The sequence below is a fragment of the Lathamus discolor genome, chromosome 1, assembly GCF_037157495.1.
Source record: "Lathamus discolor isolate bLatDis1 chromosome 1, bLatDis1.hap1, whole genome shotgun sequence".
Classification (NCBI taxonomy): Eukaryota; Metazoa; Chordata; class Aves; order Psittaciformes; family Psittacidae; genus Lathamus; species Lathamus discolor.
The window spans coordinates 137,672,932-137,692,536 of NC_088884.1; the positions used below are offsets into that span (position 1 = coordinate 137,672,932).

At 36.7% G+C, this 19,605-nt stretch overlaps 1 protein-coding gene across 1 annotated transcript in view; it reads left to right on the top strand.

The window, feature by feature from the left end:
* The window catches only part of FRYL (FRY like transcription coactivator), a 137,262-nt gene that overhangs the window by 37,864 nt on the left and 79,793 nt on the right, over positions 1–19,605 (top strand). Inside the window, exons 2-8 of the mRNA XM_065697555.1 lie at positions 3,832–4,031; positions 10,096–10,149; positions 14,547–14,686; positions 15,157–15,253; positions 17,591–17,670; positions 18,627–18,707; positions 19,193–19,361. Coding sequence (XP_065553627.1) covers positions 3,832–4,031; positions 10,096–10,149; positions 14,547–14,686; positions 15,157–15,253; positions 17,591–17,670; positions 18,627–18,707; positions 19,193–19,361 — 821 coding nt within the window. The remainder of the gene's footprint in view (positions 1–3,831; positions 4,032–10,095; positions 10,150–14,546; positions 14,687–15,156; positions 15,254–17,590; positions 17,671–18,626; positions 18,708–19,192; positions 19,362–19,605) is intronic.

A 19,605-nucleotide genomic window follows, 5' to 3' on the forward strand; every position in this document is an offset into this window, starting at 1 on the left:
AAACAATACTGTTTAACAAAGATTTCCTAAGGCACTTGCTCCCAGATTTCCCACGTAGTGCTAGCTCGCATCGGGGCAAACAAACAGGATATTGTTTCAAGTGGATAACACTCAATGTTTTCAAGTGATTTATGAAAGTAGTTTTTTCTTTTTGAACTGTTGTGAGTGGTCTGATTTTTGATAGCAGATTTCATCTGAAGTTCTGCAGAATGGTCCATGTTTTGAGGCTTCAAAACAATGTTTGAAACATACATTTTCTCTGGCAGCTAAGAGCAGAGCATGCCTTATGCTTTGATGGCAAGGAATAGCAGAAAGGAATTATTTAATCCTGTCCTGCAATGAGATTATTTTTTCCATTAAACATGCTATTTAAAGTCCACCTAGACCCTTCCTACAGTGTTACCGATTGCAAACTCATGAGTAAATGAATACCACTGAACATAATTATATGAGCTAATAATGTTGCTTGACCTAGTTAAGAGATCCGATAACAGATTTTGACTTTTCTTTAAGCCTATGTTTTCTAACTTGCATTTTCCTATTAAATGCAGATAAGCTTCTATCCCTTTTCCCCTCCTGTTTGTTTTTGCTTTTCCTGTGTGTGTTTGAGTAACTTGACTAGTTTTACGTAACATAAAATCATGAACATTGTCATATGCTAGGCAAGAATCGTTAATGTGAACCATTAATGCTTCCATGAATTAGAGTCCTCAGCAAGTTCACAGATGAAAGTAAATCCTAGTCATTTATTCTGCCTTTTGAATACATTGGCACTTCAGCAGAAGTAACATATTTGTAATCTTCTCATGGCAACATTGTTAATTGCTTTGGTTTGACGTTTTTCCCTTGGTGTTTTGGGGGAAGGTTTATTACCAACTGAAGAGTTTGTGCATGTGAACACAGAGATTATTAACACCACCGAGCAGGATATCCTTAACTCTGCTTTGCTGCTGGGAGAGTAACAAGGCAAGTGCTGCCCCTGCACTGACCCTCCTCTTTGTGCTGGCACAAGCGTATATGCGATCATGTGGTGAGTGAATTGGACAACTGATTGGGTCAAAATTAACCTGAGGAAAAGATGTAATACTGCTTTTCCAGTTCAGTTCATTACAGCTGCACACTTACATTTGCTTGCACAGGGGGAGACAAGAGGTTGTTGGGCACCACCTTCTCAATGTTAAGGAATGTGGACTGGACTGGAGTTGTGGCATGTTCGCTTAAGTCCCTAGTCCTGATAGTGTGGGGATTGTGGCATACTCCAGTAGGTAAGTTTAGAAGGAGCCAAAGCAGCTGCTGCGTGAGATTTCTTCTGACTAGGAACAGCTAATGATGTTCAAAAGGAGATCTAAACTTCTCTCATTTCCAGTCTGATGGCTTCAATATGTGATTTAAAAATAGAGTCCAACAAAGCTTTAGCTTTCTCGGGAACTCTCATATTTTGGATAAAAACAACTGTTTATTTAGAAATGTGTTGTATCTGTTAGGAGTCCTTAGGTTCTTGATTTTTTTATTTTGTTCATTTACGGATAGAGATGAAACAAGAGTTGTTAAAAATCTGTGTGTTGTAGCATTTTTCAGTGTCACACTTGGTGTTCCTGTTTGTTACCTGCTATTGCTAGGAAGGATGCATTCCTTCTTTTCATCTCTTCTCTCTCTTCAAATCTCTGCTCTTGTTCTTGACGTATAATGCATCCCTCATTTCCTGGGCTGCCTTTAGAATTACAAGGGCTTAAGAATGACAAGTGCAAAGCTGCTGGAGGATATGGCCATTGGAAAGAATTTTAAAGCACCTGACATGTTATGCTTCTGTACTGAGAGACAAACGAGTCGTCAGATACAGGGCAAGAAAAAAAATTTCTGTAAAGTGAGATGTTTTGGGTTGTCATCCTCCTTTTGCAGCATGTACTTTCTTCTGTTTCTTAATGACTTTGGGTACTTTCATCTAGTGAACTTCCACAGTTGGGACCTAGAACAAGGCAGTGTCTTTGATCTCCCGTTGCCTGCAGTGTGTGGCACACACTCTTCTGTGTCTTATAGGACCTCTGTTACCAGGACTAAAGTGCTAGATCAAAATGTTAGAGTATGTTCAGGAATTCTTTATGGCATGTGGAGTGTGCGCAAGTCGTTCTGGTGTTGACCCCAGTTGCTGGGAGCTCAACTTAGTGACCTTGACAAGTCCTTCAGCTTTGAAGACGGCATACTGCAATTTGTGTAAAGGAAAAAAATACACATTACTACAACTAAACAACAAGTTTGTACAAAACTGAGGTGAAAAAACTACAGGTCACATGTGGTACTCATGTAACCTTATGCAAGGTTACGTTACTTGTTGATTAGAGGCTGAAGCAGTTGTGACTGTTCTGTTTTCACTCGCACTGAACTGCTCGCTTTATGAATGTGTTTGATAAATGATTGCTTTCTATTGAAGTTAAGGAAGTCTGTGTTATGTAAAATGTAACTTTCTGAACAGATAGAAAAAACTGTGAATGGCTGAGACTCAAGAGACTTGGGAAGATGCGAAGGGAAGTGCCAGTGGTTTTGTCTCCATGGCAACCAGTATTCTCATGAATGAGTTGAATGCTAAAAGTGTTTGACTAGAACTTGTAGATAATATTTAGCTAATAGGAATATGTACAAGTTGAAAATAGGCAAAAATTTTGCAGGTTCATCCAGATTGGCCATGTGCATCTCCTCATACCTTAACTGCAGAAAGCCTTAAAGCAGCTTACCTGAACAAATCACAATATGTAATACAGTAAAACAGACTGAGGCTAGGCTTCCTATACAACTATCTTAGGAAAACAGGTAAAATATCAGTAGATAATTCTTAATATCAGTTCTTGATATGAATAAAAAATATTGTCTGCAATCATGGAATATACTAGAGAAATACCAGACCTTGCTGGGTAGGGCTGGGGCATCATTAGAGATACCAATAGATATTTTGATTTATAGTGCGCAAGACAAGAATTGTAATTATTTACTCTTGACAGTTACGTGCATGTTAAACTCATGTATGAGTGAGATCTGATACCACATTTTGGGTACTACAATTCACATTGGGTGGGTGGTAACTGTGATAATAAAGAAATGCTTTTGAGTGCATAGGGAAGAAAGTAAAATTAGAGGTGGATAAATATACGTAAACTTAGCATATGACAATTTCAATGTAAAGGTGAAAGCACTAATCCTTAGAGGAGTCTAATATATCCAGTGTTACTCATATTGATCAATAATATTTCTGGTAAGATTTGTGACTAGACAGTGGAGAAAAATAGCTAGCATGACATGTCTAGAAAGGCTTTGCCTTCTTATTAGGAAAATAACCTTACTGACAAAAAATGCCTGGAGATGCCAAGGAAATATTTTCTCAGTATTTGTTCACCAAGTAGAAACTTGAACTTCACGAATGCTTTATAAAAATTGAAGCAGGCAAATGCCTCTCACAGTGTAAGGAGATAATCCTTTACATTGAACCTTGTAATTTTTATTTATGCTTGAACTGAAGATACCATATATTAAAAGCTGTAATCTTGGTTATGCTACAGTTGTATTCAGAATGGGGCGGTTCACACAATGTAAGACAGTTTTACATGTTGTCAGTAACAAAAATGAGTTACATTATAAACCCTTCTGCAACTTAAAGTAGAACTTCCCACCTAATTAAAGAAGAAAATGTAGTTGTATATTAAAGCTACTTAATTCCTCCTTCTGGTTTACAGCATTTACTGTGTGAATATGTTTGTGTGGTGGATGGGAAAGTAAAGAAGTGACAGACTCTGTGTTTAGAAACTCTGCTTATAGCTTTTTATTGTATTTTTTTCCCTATAGCCTCCACACCACCCAGCAGAGTAAATAAACGCAGAGTTTCTCCAAGTGTTGTTTCCACCTGGGAAAAGAGAGGCATCATCATGTCTAACATTACTATTGATCCAGATGTCAAACCTGGCGAGTATGTCATCAAAAGCCTCTTCGCTGAATTTGCTGTTCAAGCTGAAAAGAAAATTGAACTTGTAATGGCTGAACCTTTGGTGAGTCCTTTTTTTCATAGTATCCCTTAAAGTTGTCCTGCCTTTTTTCCTAAAACAGGCTGATTTATCATGTGTGGTTACTGGAAAGATATTGTTGACTTTTCAAAGGGATTACTTCAAGAATAAATAGGCTTCTGCAAATAGGGTTGCTACCTGAATTATGCTTTATTTGCTTCTATTAAAACTGTTATGTAGTGGTTACTGGAAACAAGACCTCGTAGTATTCATAAGTTCTGTAGTTATAAAAGGAAACAGCGACAGCAAAAAACATTCCTTTATTAACACTGTGAAATGTGTTTCCTGTTGATGCTTCTTTGAAATAATACTTTGAGAATATACTTTTGAGAAAAGATGCATTTGGTTTGCTTTCCAAAGTAATGACACTAACACCTGGAAGAACATTGTAGCCAGCATGTATTGCATGTTGGGGAAAATGTGAAGTCCTGCTGGTGAAATCCAGTTTTGAAACTTTAGGAAAAAAATTATTAAACAGTACAAAAGAACACAAAAATGGGGCTAAGCATGTTTTGTTGTGTCAATGATGGAATCATCTTCAACTGAAACTGTAGATTAAAGTAGATTAATAGATTAAAGGCTGAGGAAAGTGAAACACTTTATACACACCTCCGTAGGTAAACATCATATATATATGTGTGTGTGTGTACCAGGCAAGCCCACAACTTAAACGTAACTTGTCTGTTTCCTTATAGACATCCAAAACAGTCAGTACTCAGGAGGGTTTGGTAAGAAAGCACAGAAACTTTGTAGGAGGAGGGGCATGCAAATCGTGAAGAGTGCATGGCTAAGAAATGAGAGAGGAGAGCTGCAGGGGTGGTGATGCTGTGGGTAGAAATGAAGAGAACTCCATGTAGGGTGCTCTGCGTGCCTACTGCTGTGAATGCCACTCCCTTGGCCACTTTTCCATTCCTCTGCTAAACATACAGGGAGGGTAGTGCTTGGCCAGAGCGACACAGAAATAATTCAGAGGAATTGAAGATGGCTTTTCCTGCAGACACAGATAGTTTGGAGTGAAATCTCCTAGCTGGAGTACTGATAGAAGGTAAATACAGTAGCCCTGGAGCTCACTTGTGCTGAAACACTTGTCCCTAGACCAGATTAAATAAATCCTCTGACAACAATCCCGGGCTGTGTCTCCCTGCCATGCTGGTGGCTGTTAGTTAAACAAGTTTTTTTCAATCTGTTAATCACACAAAATCTCAGCATCTCACCAGATGAAAAATTAGGTAACCCCTGAAACTAATGAAATAATGCACTTTTCAGTGAAGAGCGATTCCCAGCTGTGTTGTCTGTTGAAGCTTTATGCATGAAGCCTGCCTTAGTCAGGATCTTTTGCTAATAAGATTCTGAAATTGGTATCTTGTGTGCATACAGGATGTATAAAATTCTTTGGGATAAAATAGGAAATTGTAACTATTACTGGAGTAGGCGTTTGTGAAGTTTCTTAACAGTTCTGTCTGTGTTCGACAAGTTGAATACCTTTAAACAAAATATTTTTTAATGCAGTCAAATGTAAATTTACACATCCAGCCAGCATTCCTTAATTTATATTGGTAAGAAGGAAGGGGTATATAGAAAACCAGCAATTTAAAAGAGGTGCCAAAAGCTGTGGAAAAGTGAAACAAGCTGAGCCTGTGTAACACAAAGAGGTAGAAGGGAATCCTTAGGTGTCTCAATGAAAGGAAGTACTGCATTACTGAAGTGGTTTTACTTTTGAATGTAGTATTTGATGTAAATACTGAATATTCAGTTCTAGTGCATGACATTTAAAAAGAAAGATAAAAGGCTGACTGGGTACAGGAAAGGCACTGACTAAGATCGAAGAAAAGGCTTTAATGGAAGAGAGGAAAGCCCTTTATCATTTTAGTGTGATTTGATTTTGTGGGATGGCTTGGCTACAAATAATAATGTGGAGAATATATATAGTGTTACATAAATCTTTAATTTGTTAGATGAAGCTAGGCTGTTGGATGAAGCTGTTGGAGAGTTTTGGAGCCAGACCAATTAAAGGTAGGAGCTAGACACTTTTTAAATCTTGAAGATGAAGATGCCAGTAGGGGAGCAAAATTTAATTAAAAATAATAATAAAAGAATATAATTGTAACTTTAGATCAAGACAGCACCTGGGGGTGAGGAAACAGCACTGTTTTGACTAGATGTATGGGTTTCATTAGAAGTAACTGACCTGTGATTTTAAACAAGGGGCTAAACAGTTTCTCTAGCTGTGAATTTGCTTGTGATACTCAGTGAGTAAGAAAGTAGTTTCCTTTCACTGGTTTTTAATTACGAATTCTCTGCTTGTAAAATTTTCATACCACAGAGTTTCCAAAGTTACGGAAAGAGCTTATCAGCAAATGCTTAAAATAAATGATTGGAGTAGTGAGCATAGCCACAGGAAGGAAGATCATCTGTTCAGTGAGCAAAGAAATAAAAAAATGAAGCCACCTTGTTTGGTTGGTTGTTTGGGGTTTTTTGTTTGTTTGTTTTGTTTTGTTTGTTAAATTAATGTTTCTAAATTTCTTTTGATAGTAGTATACAGTTTTAAAACGGGCTCAGACACAATTTACTGTAGCTTAAAAGACTCTTTGTCAGCTGAGCAGGTTGACTTTAGGCATGATACCAGCCTTCCCCATGTGTGAAACAAACTATACCAGTGAAAAAGATTAGTGACAAACTCAGTTAACCCTGTGTTTTGTCAGGCTGCATGTAAAAATGGGTTAGAATTTGAGCAGGGATTTCAACACAGTGCCACCAAGTTACCACGCTGTTAACTAGGTAAGCTGCTAACATACTAAATTGTTTGACTTAAGTAGCAAGACTATTTAAGCCTGTTGTCAATGCCAGCAATTTTATTTCATCATGGAGATACTGAACAGTGTTCGGACTAGCACTGTATGCTCTTTGCAAGTCTGGTTTCCTGCAGCAGCTTGGAGGACAGAAGGAGGCAGGCTCACCTGAGCCCTCTGCTTAGGTGTGGCAGCCACCAGAGGACTAGACGGTGAATACTGGAGGGGGGCCAGCGGGTGGTACCTTTTTCCATGGGTGCAGTTGTTTGCACAGCACACACACGTCTGTCTACATCCTGATCTGCTGCCTGCCATATGTTGACATTTCTGCTTTACACAATGGATGCAAACTGCTCTTTGGTTAATTCAGTAGTTTGTCTTATCTTTTTCTTCTTTTTTTCCCTTTTTTTTTCTTACTTCATTTGTAACAGACAAATGCAATCCTATTATTTCCATCTCCCTTTGAACTTCAGGAAGCCAGGAAAATAAATCTTACATAATTAATTCAGTGGAAGTTTCCAGACCTTTCCTTTATGCGGTTTGATAGATTTTTATAAGTCAGGTAAGACAACCAGTGCCATGACAAAGCAGAGTTAGGAGTAGACATTGAAAGAGAATTAATTTTAAAGCCATAGAAGTAATTCAGAGACCTTGATTAACCTGTGAAGGGTTAAAGAGTATTATTTGGTTATGTCACGTTTGTTTGGTCAGGGTTACATTAACTAGGGTGATATTTACCTTTTAGCAGTAAAGATCTTTAATGCTCAGGAAAAATTATGAAGAGAGGATTATGAACTTGTAAGGTCTTCATTCTTTCTGATACAAAAAATCTTATATCAACATTTGATGAACAGAAGTGTCTCAATTAGTACATAAGTTGGGAAAAAGTTAAGCTTTTAGAACCATCTGAACATTTTGCTATCTGTTGACATGGACTTCAGTTTCTTTGTCTAAAGACAGATCATTTCACTTCTCTTTGGTTTAGTATTCTTTAGCTATTTTAGACACATGGAATGGATATAATAAACGCAGTGTTTGTTCACCTCTATAGTAGCTTTGTAGTACCACAGTGGACATGTGGTGTGTCAGGGCGTTGTATTGTAAAGACACTTAAGGAACCTGACTTTTACCCTCTTCTTACAGGAAAGTCACTTCTCTGTCTTCTTGGGGAATAGTTTTATGGTTATTTTCTTACAGCTTATTTAGCAATATGCGATATTGTACAGAGTGGAACATTTCTTGTGTTTCTGCTTTATAGATAAGATTACAGTAATTTGTGCCATTTATCTAAAAGCATAGCACAGAAAACGTGAGTTTACCTAGAGCAGACATTTCCTTATAAAAAAGGGGGAGGGAGGAGTTCTAGTTAAAAGGGAATTCTGATTTGCACATCATCTCTGGAGCTTTTCCTATATGCTGCAAAACGTGAATTCACGTAACAGTATTTTGAACAGACTTTACATGTTAAATTATATGAATTTGTAAGATTAAAAAAAGTGTTTATTTGCCAGTATCTGAAACCTTTCCCCCTTGCTTTTAAATACACCATGAAAGAACATTGGGTAATGCATCAATTGGTGAGCAAATAGAATTATTTCAGAGTATTAAGTGCATTTTCTGAAACCACTTTGTTTTTTGAAATATTTTTATTTAGGCATACTGGCACTGAACATGAATGACTTTTCTTGGACTATTAAGTAGGTTTCTTTGGCTTATAGAAAATGACTTCTGAATTGGTATCTATATTATTTCAAGTTATGCTTTCAGAGTAGGAAAATGCTTTTTGCCTAGACAATGTTGAATTCAAGTTTTCAGAGGCTGTAATAGTTGCCAAAGATTGTGTCCTTTTGAACATCAAATACAACTGCATTCATTATAGAAAATGCCAGAAATTGCCTTGTATTTCCCAGATTACAATTAGGTTGAGTGCTAATTGGTTCTTAGACTTCGGTCACGCAATCCCAATTTGTATCTGTTTAACATAAAGCCTGTCTGTTGCAGTCTTGCAAGTGTTAAATGCCAAGCAATATCAACTTCAAAAATTTTTGTCAGCAGCCTGACAGCCTGGGTGTTGTCTCTTACTAAATTACTAAGCAGTTATTTTGTGTCAAAAACCCTGGCTATCAGTACTGCTGACGCCTCCTTTTACATCCCAGACCAGGCAAATTAAGAGCTCTTCCAGTTTACTACTTGACTTGCTTCATGAATGCTCTTTATTTGCTTACTGCAGTCTCATGTGACCTAGTAACTCCATACTTTTAGTACTTTTCCTGCTTTCCTCATCAAAGATACCATTTTCACTGCATTTATAGTAAGGTGAAAAGTAGTTTAAAATTTCTTGAAATAGCAAGAAATGCACATTACATCTTTATAGATCTTACTGCTTTGTAGTGTGCCCTTAAGGCTGTTACTGTGGCACTTGGCTTGCCGTAAATCATTAATCCTCAGAGCCAGTATGTTGTATTTTGTGTAACTGTATAATTTGGTACTCTCTACAGTGACTAATAAGAATTACTATTAGAGTACAGGAGTATTTTGTTTTCTTAATGCTGTAGCTCTCACTACATAAAATAATGTACAAAATAGTCAGTTAATTTTGCTTTTAACAGAGCAGTGTGTCTTATGGTACTGGTAGCAATGAAATACTATAATAATTAAATTCTGGTAATACTGCATCTTTTTTGCACCTGACAAAGTTATTTCAAATGTAAAGCAAGTTACTGACATTCTCCTTTTCCTTGACTAGGCTTTCTAGCTATTTTTCATTGCAGTTCAGGGAAAGTGCAGATTGGAAAAGCATTGAACAATTGTCTCTGCCTTTGTGAAGGCATTTTAAAAGTCATTGTAGCTTAGAATAACTGCCTTATATGAACATGAATATGCTTGTTAATTCAGATGAGAGTGGCTTTCCTTCTAAGTTACATTTGGCAGCCACAGCCAGCTATCTCTGTTGAGCACACTGCTGTAGGCCCTGCTGTTTGGAGAGGTGTTTGACTTTTTTTTGTGTCAGTCTTTAACATTATTGCTACCAAAACAATCTTAGATCTGTATCCTTCGATTATGCGAGTACACTTTACATCTATGTGTACATAGATCATAGATCATGTACACATGATTCTGCCTGAAAAATAATGCAGCTGCTCACATTGCCAGTTATTTTTTTGTTCTGTAATACAACTGAGAGAAAAAAAAAGGGATCTTCAATAACAGTCAGTTGCATTGTGAAATTTATGTTTCTCTTTATGTTTTTTTTTTTACAGGAAAAGCTCTTGTCCAGATCTCTTCAAAGAGGTGAAGATCTTCAGTTTGATCAGGTAGGACAGTTGAAGGCAGTTTTTATTGGATTAAGGTGGCCTCTGTTTTTGCAGAATAGCGGTTCCTCTTTTATTAACTTGGAACATTCACATCTGAATCTACGTCAGAAGGTCTATATTTTGAATGTTAGTCAGACTTTATTTTCCATTGTAGAGTATGATAATAAGAACTACTAGAAAAGATCAGTTATTTGAAGGTGGCAGTGAAAGCTGCTGAAGGAAAGATGCTGAAATGTGGTAGGTGCCAAAAAGACTCTGTTTCTGTTCCTGGTAACAGGCTTTGTATAAACTCAGCCTATATCACTTATTGTTCCGGTGTTTGGGGTTCTGCTTTTGTAAGCAAATAGTGTTAATTTCAGTAACTTGGCTTTTACTGAGGGCTTTTTCATTATTTGGCAGAAGGCATAAGGTAGTGTTAAAATGCTGCTTTGTCCTTTTCCGAGTGTCTAGTTCCACTGTGAGGCAGTTCTGTTTCACTTAACAATAAATGAACTGAACCTGGAATAATAGCTCAATTTATTAATGTTCATTGTCTGTATTTCTCATCCTTTCTTGGCATAGGCATGTCTTTGTCTTGTAACTGCTTCCTTGCAATGGAGAGACAGCATTCAGATAAACCCTCATTAATTGTCTGTTCCTGTTCTTAACAGCATCTTATTGTATGAAGCTTAGTGTTCTATCCATATCTTCTGTAACTGTATTTTTGTTTCATGCTTTCCATTACTCCTCGGATATAGGTATTAGGCATTGCAGTGAAATCTGTGGATCTGCCCCTACTTCTCAGTTAATAGCCATCTGTGTACCTAATCTCCCTCCTCCCAAAAGAGAAACAAATAATAGCACATAATATTTGATGCATAATTTTCTTTTCGAAGGAAAACAAAAAACAAAACCACTACCAAAGATCTCACATAACCTTTTAATGTTTTTTAACATAACATTCTGTAAGGCTATTTTCTCCTAAGTTAAAGTTTACTCATAAGCAAGGAAAATGGGGGAATAGGACATAAATTGTTTGGTAGCTACAGTATTTTGTTTTAAAGCTCACCAAAAGCTAAATAAAGTGTGTAATAGGAGTGATCTAAAGAAATAGAAATACGTAAATCTGCAATGTTAATAATTTGTCTAATCCTGCCCCCATTCCTACTGCCATATTTTTCCTCATTTAAGATTGTTTTCTATAAATCACTAGCAATCATGTAATAAGCCACAAATAGGTTCTAAAAATATGCTGTGAAGAAAAAAAAAAACCATATAACTTTTGAAATATATTAATATAAAAATAAACTTGTTTTTCTAAAAACGTAGTACTTTAAAAATAATTTGTTTTGATTTTGTGGCTATATATGTGTGTATGTTCTTATTTTGTTCTATTTTTAATTGTAATGTACTTCGGGTTCTTTGAGATCTGAATGTAATGAGGCTGATTAACTACTTTAGAGAGCCAGAGCAGAGTGGCTCCCTTGTGGTGACAGGGATTGTGCATTTTGATATGGAATTCTGAAGGTTTGGCAAAAGGAATTAAGATTTCTGTCCTCTGTTCATTGCTGGGTGTATGAAACCCACATTAAGATAAATTCTTGAACAGTGCAGAAGATTGCAGAGTAGAAGGACATTGGCAAAGTATGGGGGAGAGGAGGGTCCAGAGTGTAGAGTCACAGCATCCAGCAGAGAAGCTAGAGCTGTTGTCCTGCCATCCTTATTCACCTAGAGATCTTTGTGAAATTAGGAATTTTGAGTCTACAAAGGGGCTTTAGCTTTACCAGTATGGTGTCTGAGCTAGTAAGTGTACCTCATGAATAAAGAGAGCATGCTTGAAACACAAGTGATACGCTAAGAGTAAGAAGGTATATAGTTAATACTCGTTCTCTTAGCTAAGTAAGTGATGAGAAGAGGGATGGAAGAGAAAGGCGTGTAGTGTTGCCTGTCCCTATAATGAAAAAATTAAATAGCTGTTTAATGGGATTATAGGTTGTTTCTGTTGGAAGCATAACCGGACCAAGAGTGCTGCCATTTGTCTGATTGTGCAAAATTAATAGATTTTAATTTTCAAATAGGACAGTTCTTTGTCACTGAGGTTTTGATTGGAACACAAATGTAAATTTAGCTAAAAGAGATGGAACTTTGGAAGATGAGAAGGAAATTTTATGTTGATATAGCTCTAAACTATTAAAGATTTAGCATTTTAGTATCAGTAATTTCACTTCGTCATTCCTAGTGCTCCAAGAAGCTACTGGACAGGAATTTTTTCGTAGTGCACATATTGCATTTCTTAAAATATTTTTGCTTGTACAGCTTGAAACTGAAATAGCTTGTATTTTTCTTCTGTTACTTCTTGTAGGAATCGTACTTGGCAATTTCCTATGCTTGCCTTAAGACACCAAAACTTTTATGATCATGCAGAAGCATATCTTAGCCATTTCAGTGACTGAAAGCAGATGTATCTCTGAGGTTCAGGCTTGTTCATGATTAGGCACAACTTGAGCCAGGTTTTCAAGATCAGGATTTTGGCCATAGCTGGAATTTGGGCTCTAGCATCTTACTGTAATTTTTCATCTCCTTGTTTCTCAATGTAGTGTTGCGTATGTTGAGAGCAGCAATTAGAAATGTGTTACGGCCTTTAAGACTGGAGCATGCTTTGCTGTTTCATTCCAAGGAATATAAGTATTCGTCATGATGACTGTCAGCCCTGTCCTCTTGGGCATTACAGAATCCCTTTGTCTGGGTTGCTGCTTTCAACATAGACATAATGTAATGCTAAAATGAAAGGGTTTTCTTATAATTTTTATATAAGACAATCTTGAATTTAGTATCCAAGAGGTATGTCAATTATTTTCAATAAAAAGAATAAGCATATAGCTCATGTTCTGCTTACCAGTTGTGTAATATGAGCAAAGATTTCATCTTTCTGATAATTCCAGTGTCTTCTCATTAGAACATTAAGGATGCAAAACTTGTCAGGAAATAAATAATCTAAACCTTATCTTTCATTTGAAGAGGAAAATGCTTTATAACATCAGTAATTTCTGGTTTCAGCGCTTCACTAGTGACAATGTTTTTAATTCATGTGCTACAGCTTGTTTCTGTGGAAGATGATGTAAACTGCCTAACTGCTGGAATGGTTATGAATGGTAGTACTATTCATACCCTGTGTAAGCTTGTGGGAAAAACTAAGGAAAAAATTAATACAGCTTAAAATGCAGTTTTCTAGTTTTTCTTCTACTAATAAACACATCAATCCAGAAGGAGAGCAGGGGAGTAGAAATGCTTTGTGGGGTCATTTTACACTGGGAGCAGTGGGTAACATCAGTGCTTGCTTCATCTGTTTTTGTCCTTTTGTGTGTGTTCTTGCTACATGGACATACCGCTGTGCAGTACATTGGATATATCATTATATTTAGAGATAAAGAACTTGTTATTTTTAGGGAAAGTGAAATTAATATACTTCCACAGTGTTAAGGTTATTTGGAGTATGGGAATTGACAGCAAATCCTGACGGCAAAACACATTTTGGGTTGCTGTGGTTGGTGATAGATCCTTTCTTCATCAAGTTCAGCTTTAGCTTTTAATCTAAGGATTACCTTGATGATTTTATGCTGAATCCAACACCTTTAGTTTAGTAACTCATGAGGAGAGTTTGTTCTTCCTGCTTTCTGAATAGGTTTTTTTTTCCCAAATAATATTGATGCTTTTAACTTACGATTTCTGCTCATGGCTGGAGTGAGGTCAACAGAGATGTCTGAGTGCACGAAGCTGATGCAAGCAGCACATGAAATCTCAGTGAAGATTTTTCAGAGCTTTATCAATACAAATGAGTCTTTCGAGTTCTTTCTTCCAGTGCTTCCTTTTACTGAAGAATGATAGTTTTAATAGCCCACAAGTCTCAAATTTTCTCATAGTTTTTCTTTCATCTTCTTCTTTCCCTTTTCTACAAGTTTTCACTATAGTTTTTTACCAAGGAAGTTTGTCAGACCTCTGCCACATCAGAAGATTCTCTTGAACAACATCTTAATTTGTACTTTAGAATCGTAGAATTGTACATGTAACTTTAGAAACAAAAACATGTAGAGATAGAATCAGGACAAGATTCATGGACATCCTAAAATCTCTGCTGTTTTTTTCCCTTCAGTGGTTTTATATGAGTTACCTGTATACATTTAGCATTCTGTGATCCCTGGGAGCTTCAGAACACTTTGCTTAAATTTATCATAATAATTGACTTGGTGTGTCGTATTTACAGTAATTGCCCTAGGTTGAAATGATATATAAAGTTGCCGCTTCGTAACATTGTATGATACATTAGTTTTAGCACCAAAACCCAATTTGAAAGAATTATGATAATTCTAGGATTTTTAGATTGCTTTATCATGCTGAAGTATTCTTCTTCCTTTTTTCAGTTGATAAGCTCTATGAGCTCAGTAGCAGAGCACTGTCTCCCTTCCTTATTACGCACCTTGTTTGACTGGTACAGGCGTCAAAATGGAACAGAAGATGAATCTTATGAATATAGGCCTCGGTCTAGCACGAAATCGAAGGGGTAAGGGTTTTCCTTGAAAATTCTGTCTGATTTTTGTGTGTTTTCTTGTAAGAAAATGTGTGCCTGGTACTTTTTTGACGAGTATTTATATTTGGATCTGTCGTTACCTAAATCTGCGTGGAAAGAGTATGGGCTTCTTTGAGGTAGTGTATTTAGCTTGTGTAGATGATACGTGTGAAGTGACTTAATTATTTTTGGGTTGATGTACAGAAGGAGGTTGGATGCTGGTAATTTCAGGCTAGTCTTTCCCTTTTTGAATTGTTTTGGTTGTTGGCAGGTCCTATCAGGAAGGGGCAGGATGTCAGTGCTGCACCAGACCCCAAAGACTTTCCTTTTGTATAAGTGCAGCAATGATTACATGCAATATACATATTGCAATTATGTATTATTATATATATGTAATATATATATCTGTAATATTTGTGTTCAGTCTTGTGTATGATATGTGTGTTCTTGATTTCTTACTTCAGGGATGACCAACAGCGTGAAAGAGATTATCTACTTGAAAGGAGGGACTTAGCTGTAGATTTCATTTTTTGTTTAGTTTTAATAGAGGTTCTCAAACAGGTAAGCAAGCTCCTTTGCTTTGACAAACTTCTTTTAATCTTTTGCTTTTAATGTCAGTTTTGATCATATCCTTTAAATTTTTATATTAAAAACTGGAGCATATGTATGATGAGCATATGCAAGGCTGTAATTACACTCACAATTCCATAAAGCTTTTGACCTCTCCTGTCCTTTTCTTTATATGCCTGCATTATCTCATTTCATGTCTTGAATCCACTAAGTTAAATCTGCTGATGTACTGCAAAAAGCAAAACTGTAAAAAATAACATTTTACATCCGTTCAGTGCCTTTCGTCTACTTAAGCATTGTTGAAATACAGTGTGAAATCATTGAATGACAAGATTAAAATGGCACTACCAACTTACATTGTAGTGCTACATGTCTGTTCATACAAAATTTGCATCGGTGTATGGACAAGAATATAGAGTTTGGCTTCAAATAGCAGCATTTTTTCCTCATACTTTTTTGGGGGGAGAGAAAGTACTCTAAGAAATGGCTTGAAATATGAAGTAGACTAGCAAATTTCATGTTTTTAATGCTTCAGTAGTTTGTCTTTTATGTATAGACCCAGGAAAATCAAATGGCTTTCTGTACTAAGTAAAGTAAAGACTGTGGTTTAGTTTGCAAATAATTTTGGGGAGATTTATGTTCACGTGGTTGTGTATGACATGTTTGTGACATAGGGAAAAAAGCTGCCTGTCCTTCTCTCAAACAAAGTGGTACTCTTATACTACATGAACAGGGATGCAGAGAACAGTATTAAAACCATCAAACTCTTATATGTTAGTGTTTTACAGAAAATCTTTAGTTCATGCTGTCTCCCTGCCTAAAAATTCTATCAGTGCAAAAGAAAAAGGGAAATGGAATAGATTGTTTGGTATTGGAGGATTGTATGGATAGCTTCTGTATTTTGAACTGGAACTATTTTTTTCTGCTGAGTATGGTATGTGTTGCCAGTGATTCGCATGTCAGGAGAGGTGCCAAAGTTTTGGTTTCAAAGAGAGCCTGTGGTGACTCCTCTAATGCTTGTAAGCCTCTTGTGCCTGTACTCAAGACAAGATAGGTATTTTTCTGATAAGGATATTTTCCTCTGCTAAAGACCCACAATGGGCCACTAAACAGAGATATACCAAGTAAGAGAATCCTTCAGTCAATTTAGTATTAAAAGTTATCTAAAGGGGGGTTCTGCCTTTAATGTGAGTCTGCAGTGAGGCAGTCAAAGCAGAGAAAAGGATGGCTTTTTATCAATAAACATATTTGCATTCAAATTGCATTCATCTTCCTGGGAGCCCTATCATTATTTAATTCTTAGAAACTGGTTTTAGTGGGTGCAAAGGGTATGATCCAGCCCTTTCTGTAAAATGCACAGAGCAACCAGAGGCAGTGTGACACATACAACCTATGTAGGAACAAAAATCTTTTGCTTAAATAACTGCATATTACTGATTGTATGAATATGCATGTAAATAGCTAGTTCCAGTAACTGGAATTTCTTGGACAAATAGCTTACTTGAGGCAAAAGGGTATGAAATTCTCGAGCAGTAACTGCTTCATTTTCTGCAGACAAGACGGTAATCTTTTTTTCTACTGTATTTTAGTGAAAATCTTAATCATTCTTTAAGCAGTAATGTTTGCTAGCGTTATCCTAGTCCCTACATAAATTGTGCTGAAAATCTAAAGATATCATGACTTCATAATTATTTATAGTGCTTTTTTAAAAGAATACATTTAATTTTTAAGTAAGTGTTTTCTTTTAAGCCTGAGAAAAGTGGTGATGTCAAAGAGAACCTTGGTAAAAAAGAGCCTTCTAATCAATGTTTCATTTTGGTTTCTCACCAAATTATTACTTCTTGCTAGGAAGGGTTTTACATGTTCTGGCTGCTTTCATCTGCGGAAAGTCTAAAATGGTGATCATTATCAGTTCTGCATTCTTATTTTTTGGATTTGTCTTCCTTTATATAGAGATGAATTGTGTTTTGAGGTTAAATCTGTAATAGTAACACCTCACAAGGCAGAAAGTGTGGAAAGATGCATAGTTGACCTAGCCTAATAAATTTAGATGTCAAATGAGTAGTGTTTACATTACTGTCGTTTGTTACTAATTTAATCCCTAAAAGCCAGTATGCAGAATTTAAGAGAATTTCAGTGCAGGTTGTGTAAATGTTCAGACATTGCAGAATTAACTTGATACCATATGCCAGCAAAGGATGTGTCCTTTGACACTGGTGGGAGAGATTTTTACATGCCATTGCAGAGTACTGTTTATTACTTCATACATACATCTGCATGTATATGCACATGCATAGTTACATACATATAAATGTATCTGCATTTCAGATACCTGTTCATCCAGTGCCAGATCCTTTAGTACATGAAGTTCTAAACTTGGCTTTTAAGCACTTTAAACATAAGGAAGGGTAAGTTTCACTTGTGTACTTCAAAATATTTTCTGTATTACAAGCCTGTGCTTGAATTTTGTGATTGTTCTTCTTTGCCTTACATGTAACGTATTGATGATAATACTGTAAACAAACACTGATTGATATCTTTAAACTGTATCTTGAAAGAACACATCTGTGTTTCATAGAATCATAGAATGGTACGGGTTGGAAAAGACCTTAAGATTGTCTAGTTCCAACCCCCCTGCTGTGGGCAGGGCCATGTTGCCAAAGGCTCTTTCCAGCCTGGCCTTGAACACTGGGATAGAGCATTTACCACTTCTTTGGGCAACCCATTCCAGTGCCCCACCACTCTCGCAGTAAAGAACTTCTTATATCTAACCTAAATCTACTTTTTTCAGTGCTCCTGATTGGGTGGCCTGTAGTAGACCCCCACGGTAATGTCCCGCATCGCAGTACTCCCTTTGACCTTAACCCACAAGCTCTCAGTTGGCCCATCACCCGGCCCCAGGCAGAGTTACATACTCTCCAGCCAATCATTGCCGTAAATTAACTACACCCCCTCCCCGTCTGCCCAACCTATCTTTTCCTAAAGAGCCTATGACCTTCCATTCCAACACTTCAGTCAGAGGATCCTTCCTACCATGTTTCTGTAATGCCAGTATCATGTTTAGTATATTGCTGAGTTTATTTTGCTTTGAATATGCGGAATGGTTTGCATTGCCAGCCAGAGTAAGAAAAGTCAGAGTTTGGATAACTATAGTAAACATCCTATACAGAGTATGTCTTTTATGTCGACTCAATGAAACTACATGACTTTAAATGTCACCCATGCATATTATGCTTGACTTTTATTGTTTTCATGGTAATAATCTGCCTTGCTAGGGAACAGCCTTTTTGCAATTGAGAACACACTTAGGGGTTAGAAGAACAAAGTTGTATTAATACCTTTTTATTCTTTTAAATACCTTTAGGTATTCAGGAACCAACACTGGGAATGTGCATATTATTGCAGACCTATATGCAGAAGTGACGGGGGTTCTTGCTCAATCAAAGTAAGTTCAGTCTCTGATTCCTCTTGCACTTGGCGAAAAATTACTCCAGGCTTAAAGGCTATTGAATATAGTAGTGTTTATTAAGGACCTCTTAATAAACTAAGTGACTAACCCCTTAAGTGTGAAGTGTAGTCAGGTGTAGTCTGGCATTTCTGTTTCATGTTCCAGCACAATAAATTTGAACAAATCAAGAAATCATCCTTATACAGCACTGAATTGCTTTGTTGTCAACTTGTAGGTGCAGGGAAAGGAGGCCTGGTATCAGTCAATAGTTGTTGTAAAGTTAATGAGTTTATTCTAATGTGCTGTTCATCAGAGGCATTCTTAAATGCCTAGGTTTTAAGCGTCAGGGTTCATCTTGCTTGTGTTTCTTTTACTGTAGATGCTGTTACCATTACCAGAATAAAGAAATCTGCTCAAAATTGTAGCTACCATATAAAAATAACTAAGAATGCAAATAATTGCCATCTATATCCCTTGTTCAGATTCCAAGCTGTTAGGAAGAAATTTGTCACTGAATTAAAGGAACTGCGACAAAAAGAACAGAGTCCTCATGTAGTACAAAGTATCATCAGTTTGATAATGGGAATGAAGTTTTTCCGAGTAAAGATGTATCCTGTGGAGGACTTTGAAGCATCATTTCAGTTCATGCAGGTAAATGAGTATTACAGAAAGCTGAAATGAGCATCATTTTCAATGTTTGTCATGAAGCTAGAATGATGTTTGCTGTGATCAGTCGCTCGCTCTACTTGTGTGTCATCCTTCATCCTTTCCTGTTTAGTTTGTAAGCTCTCAGAGGTGTGAATCATTTGTTTCTCTCCAGTTTGTGAGTACCTAGCATAATGAGAACCTGTTCTGTTGTCTGAGTAATATGGCAAACCTGTAATATATGAATTTA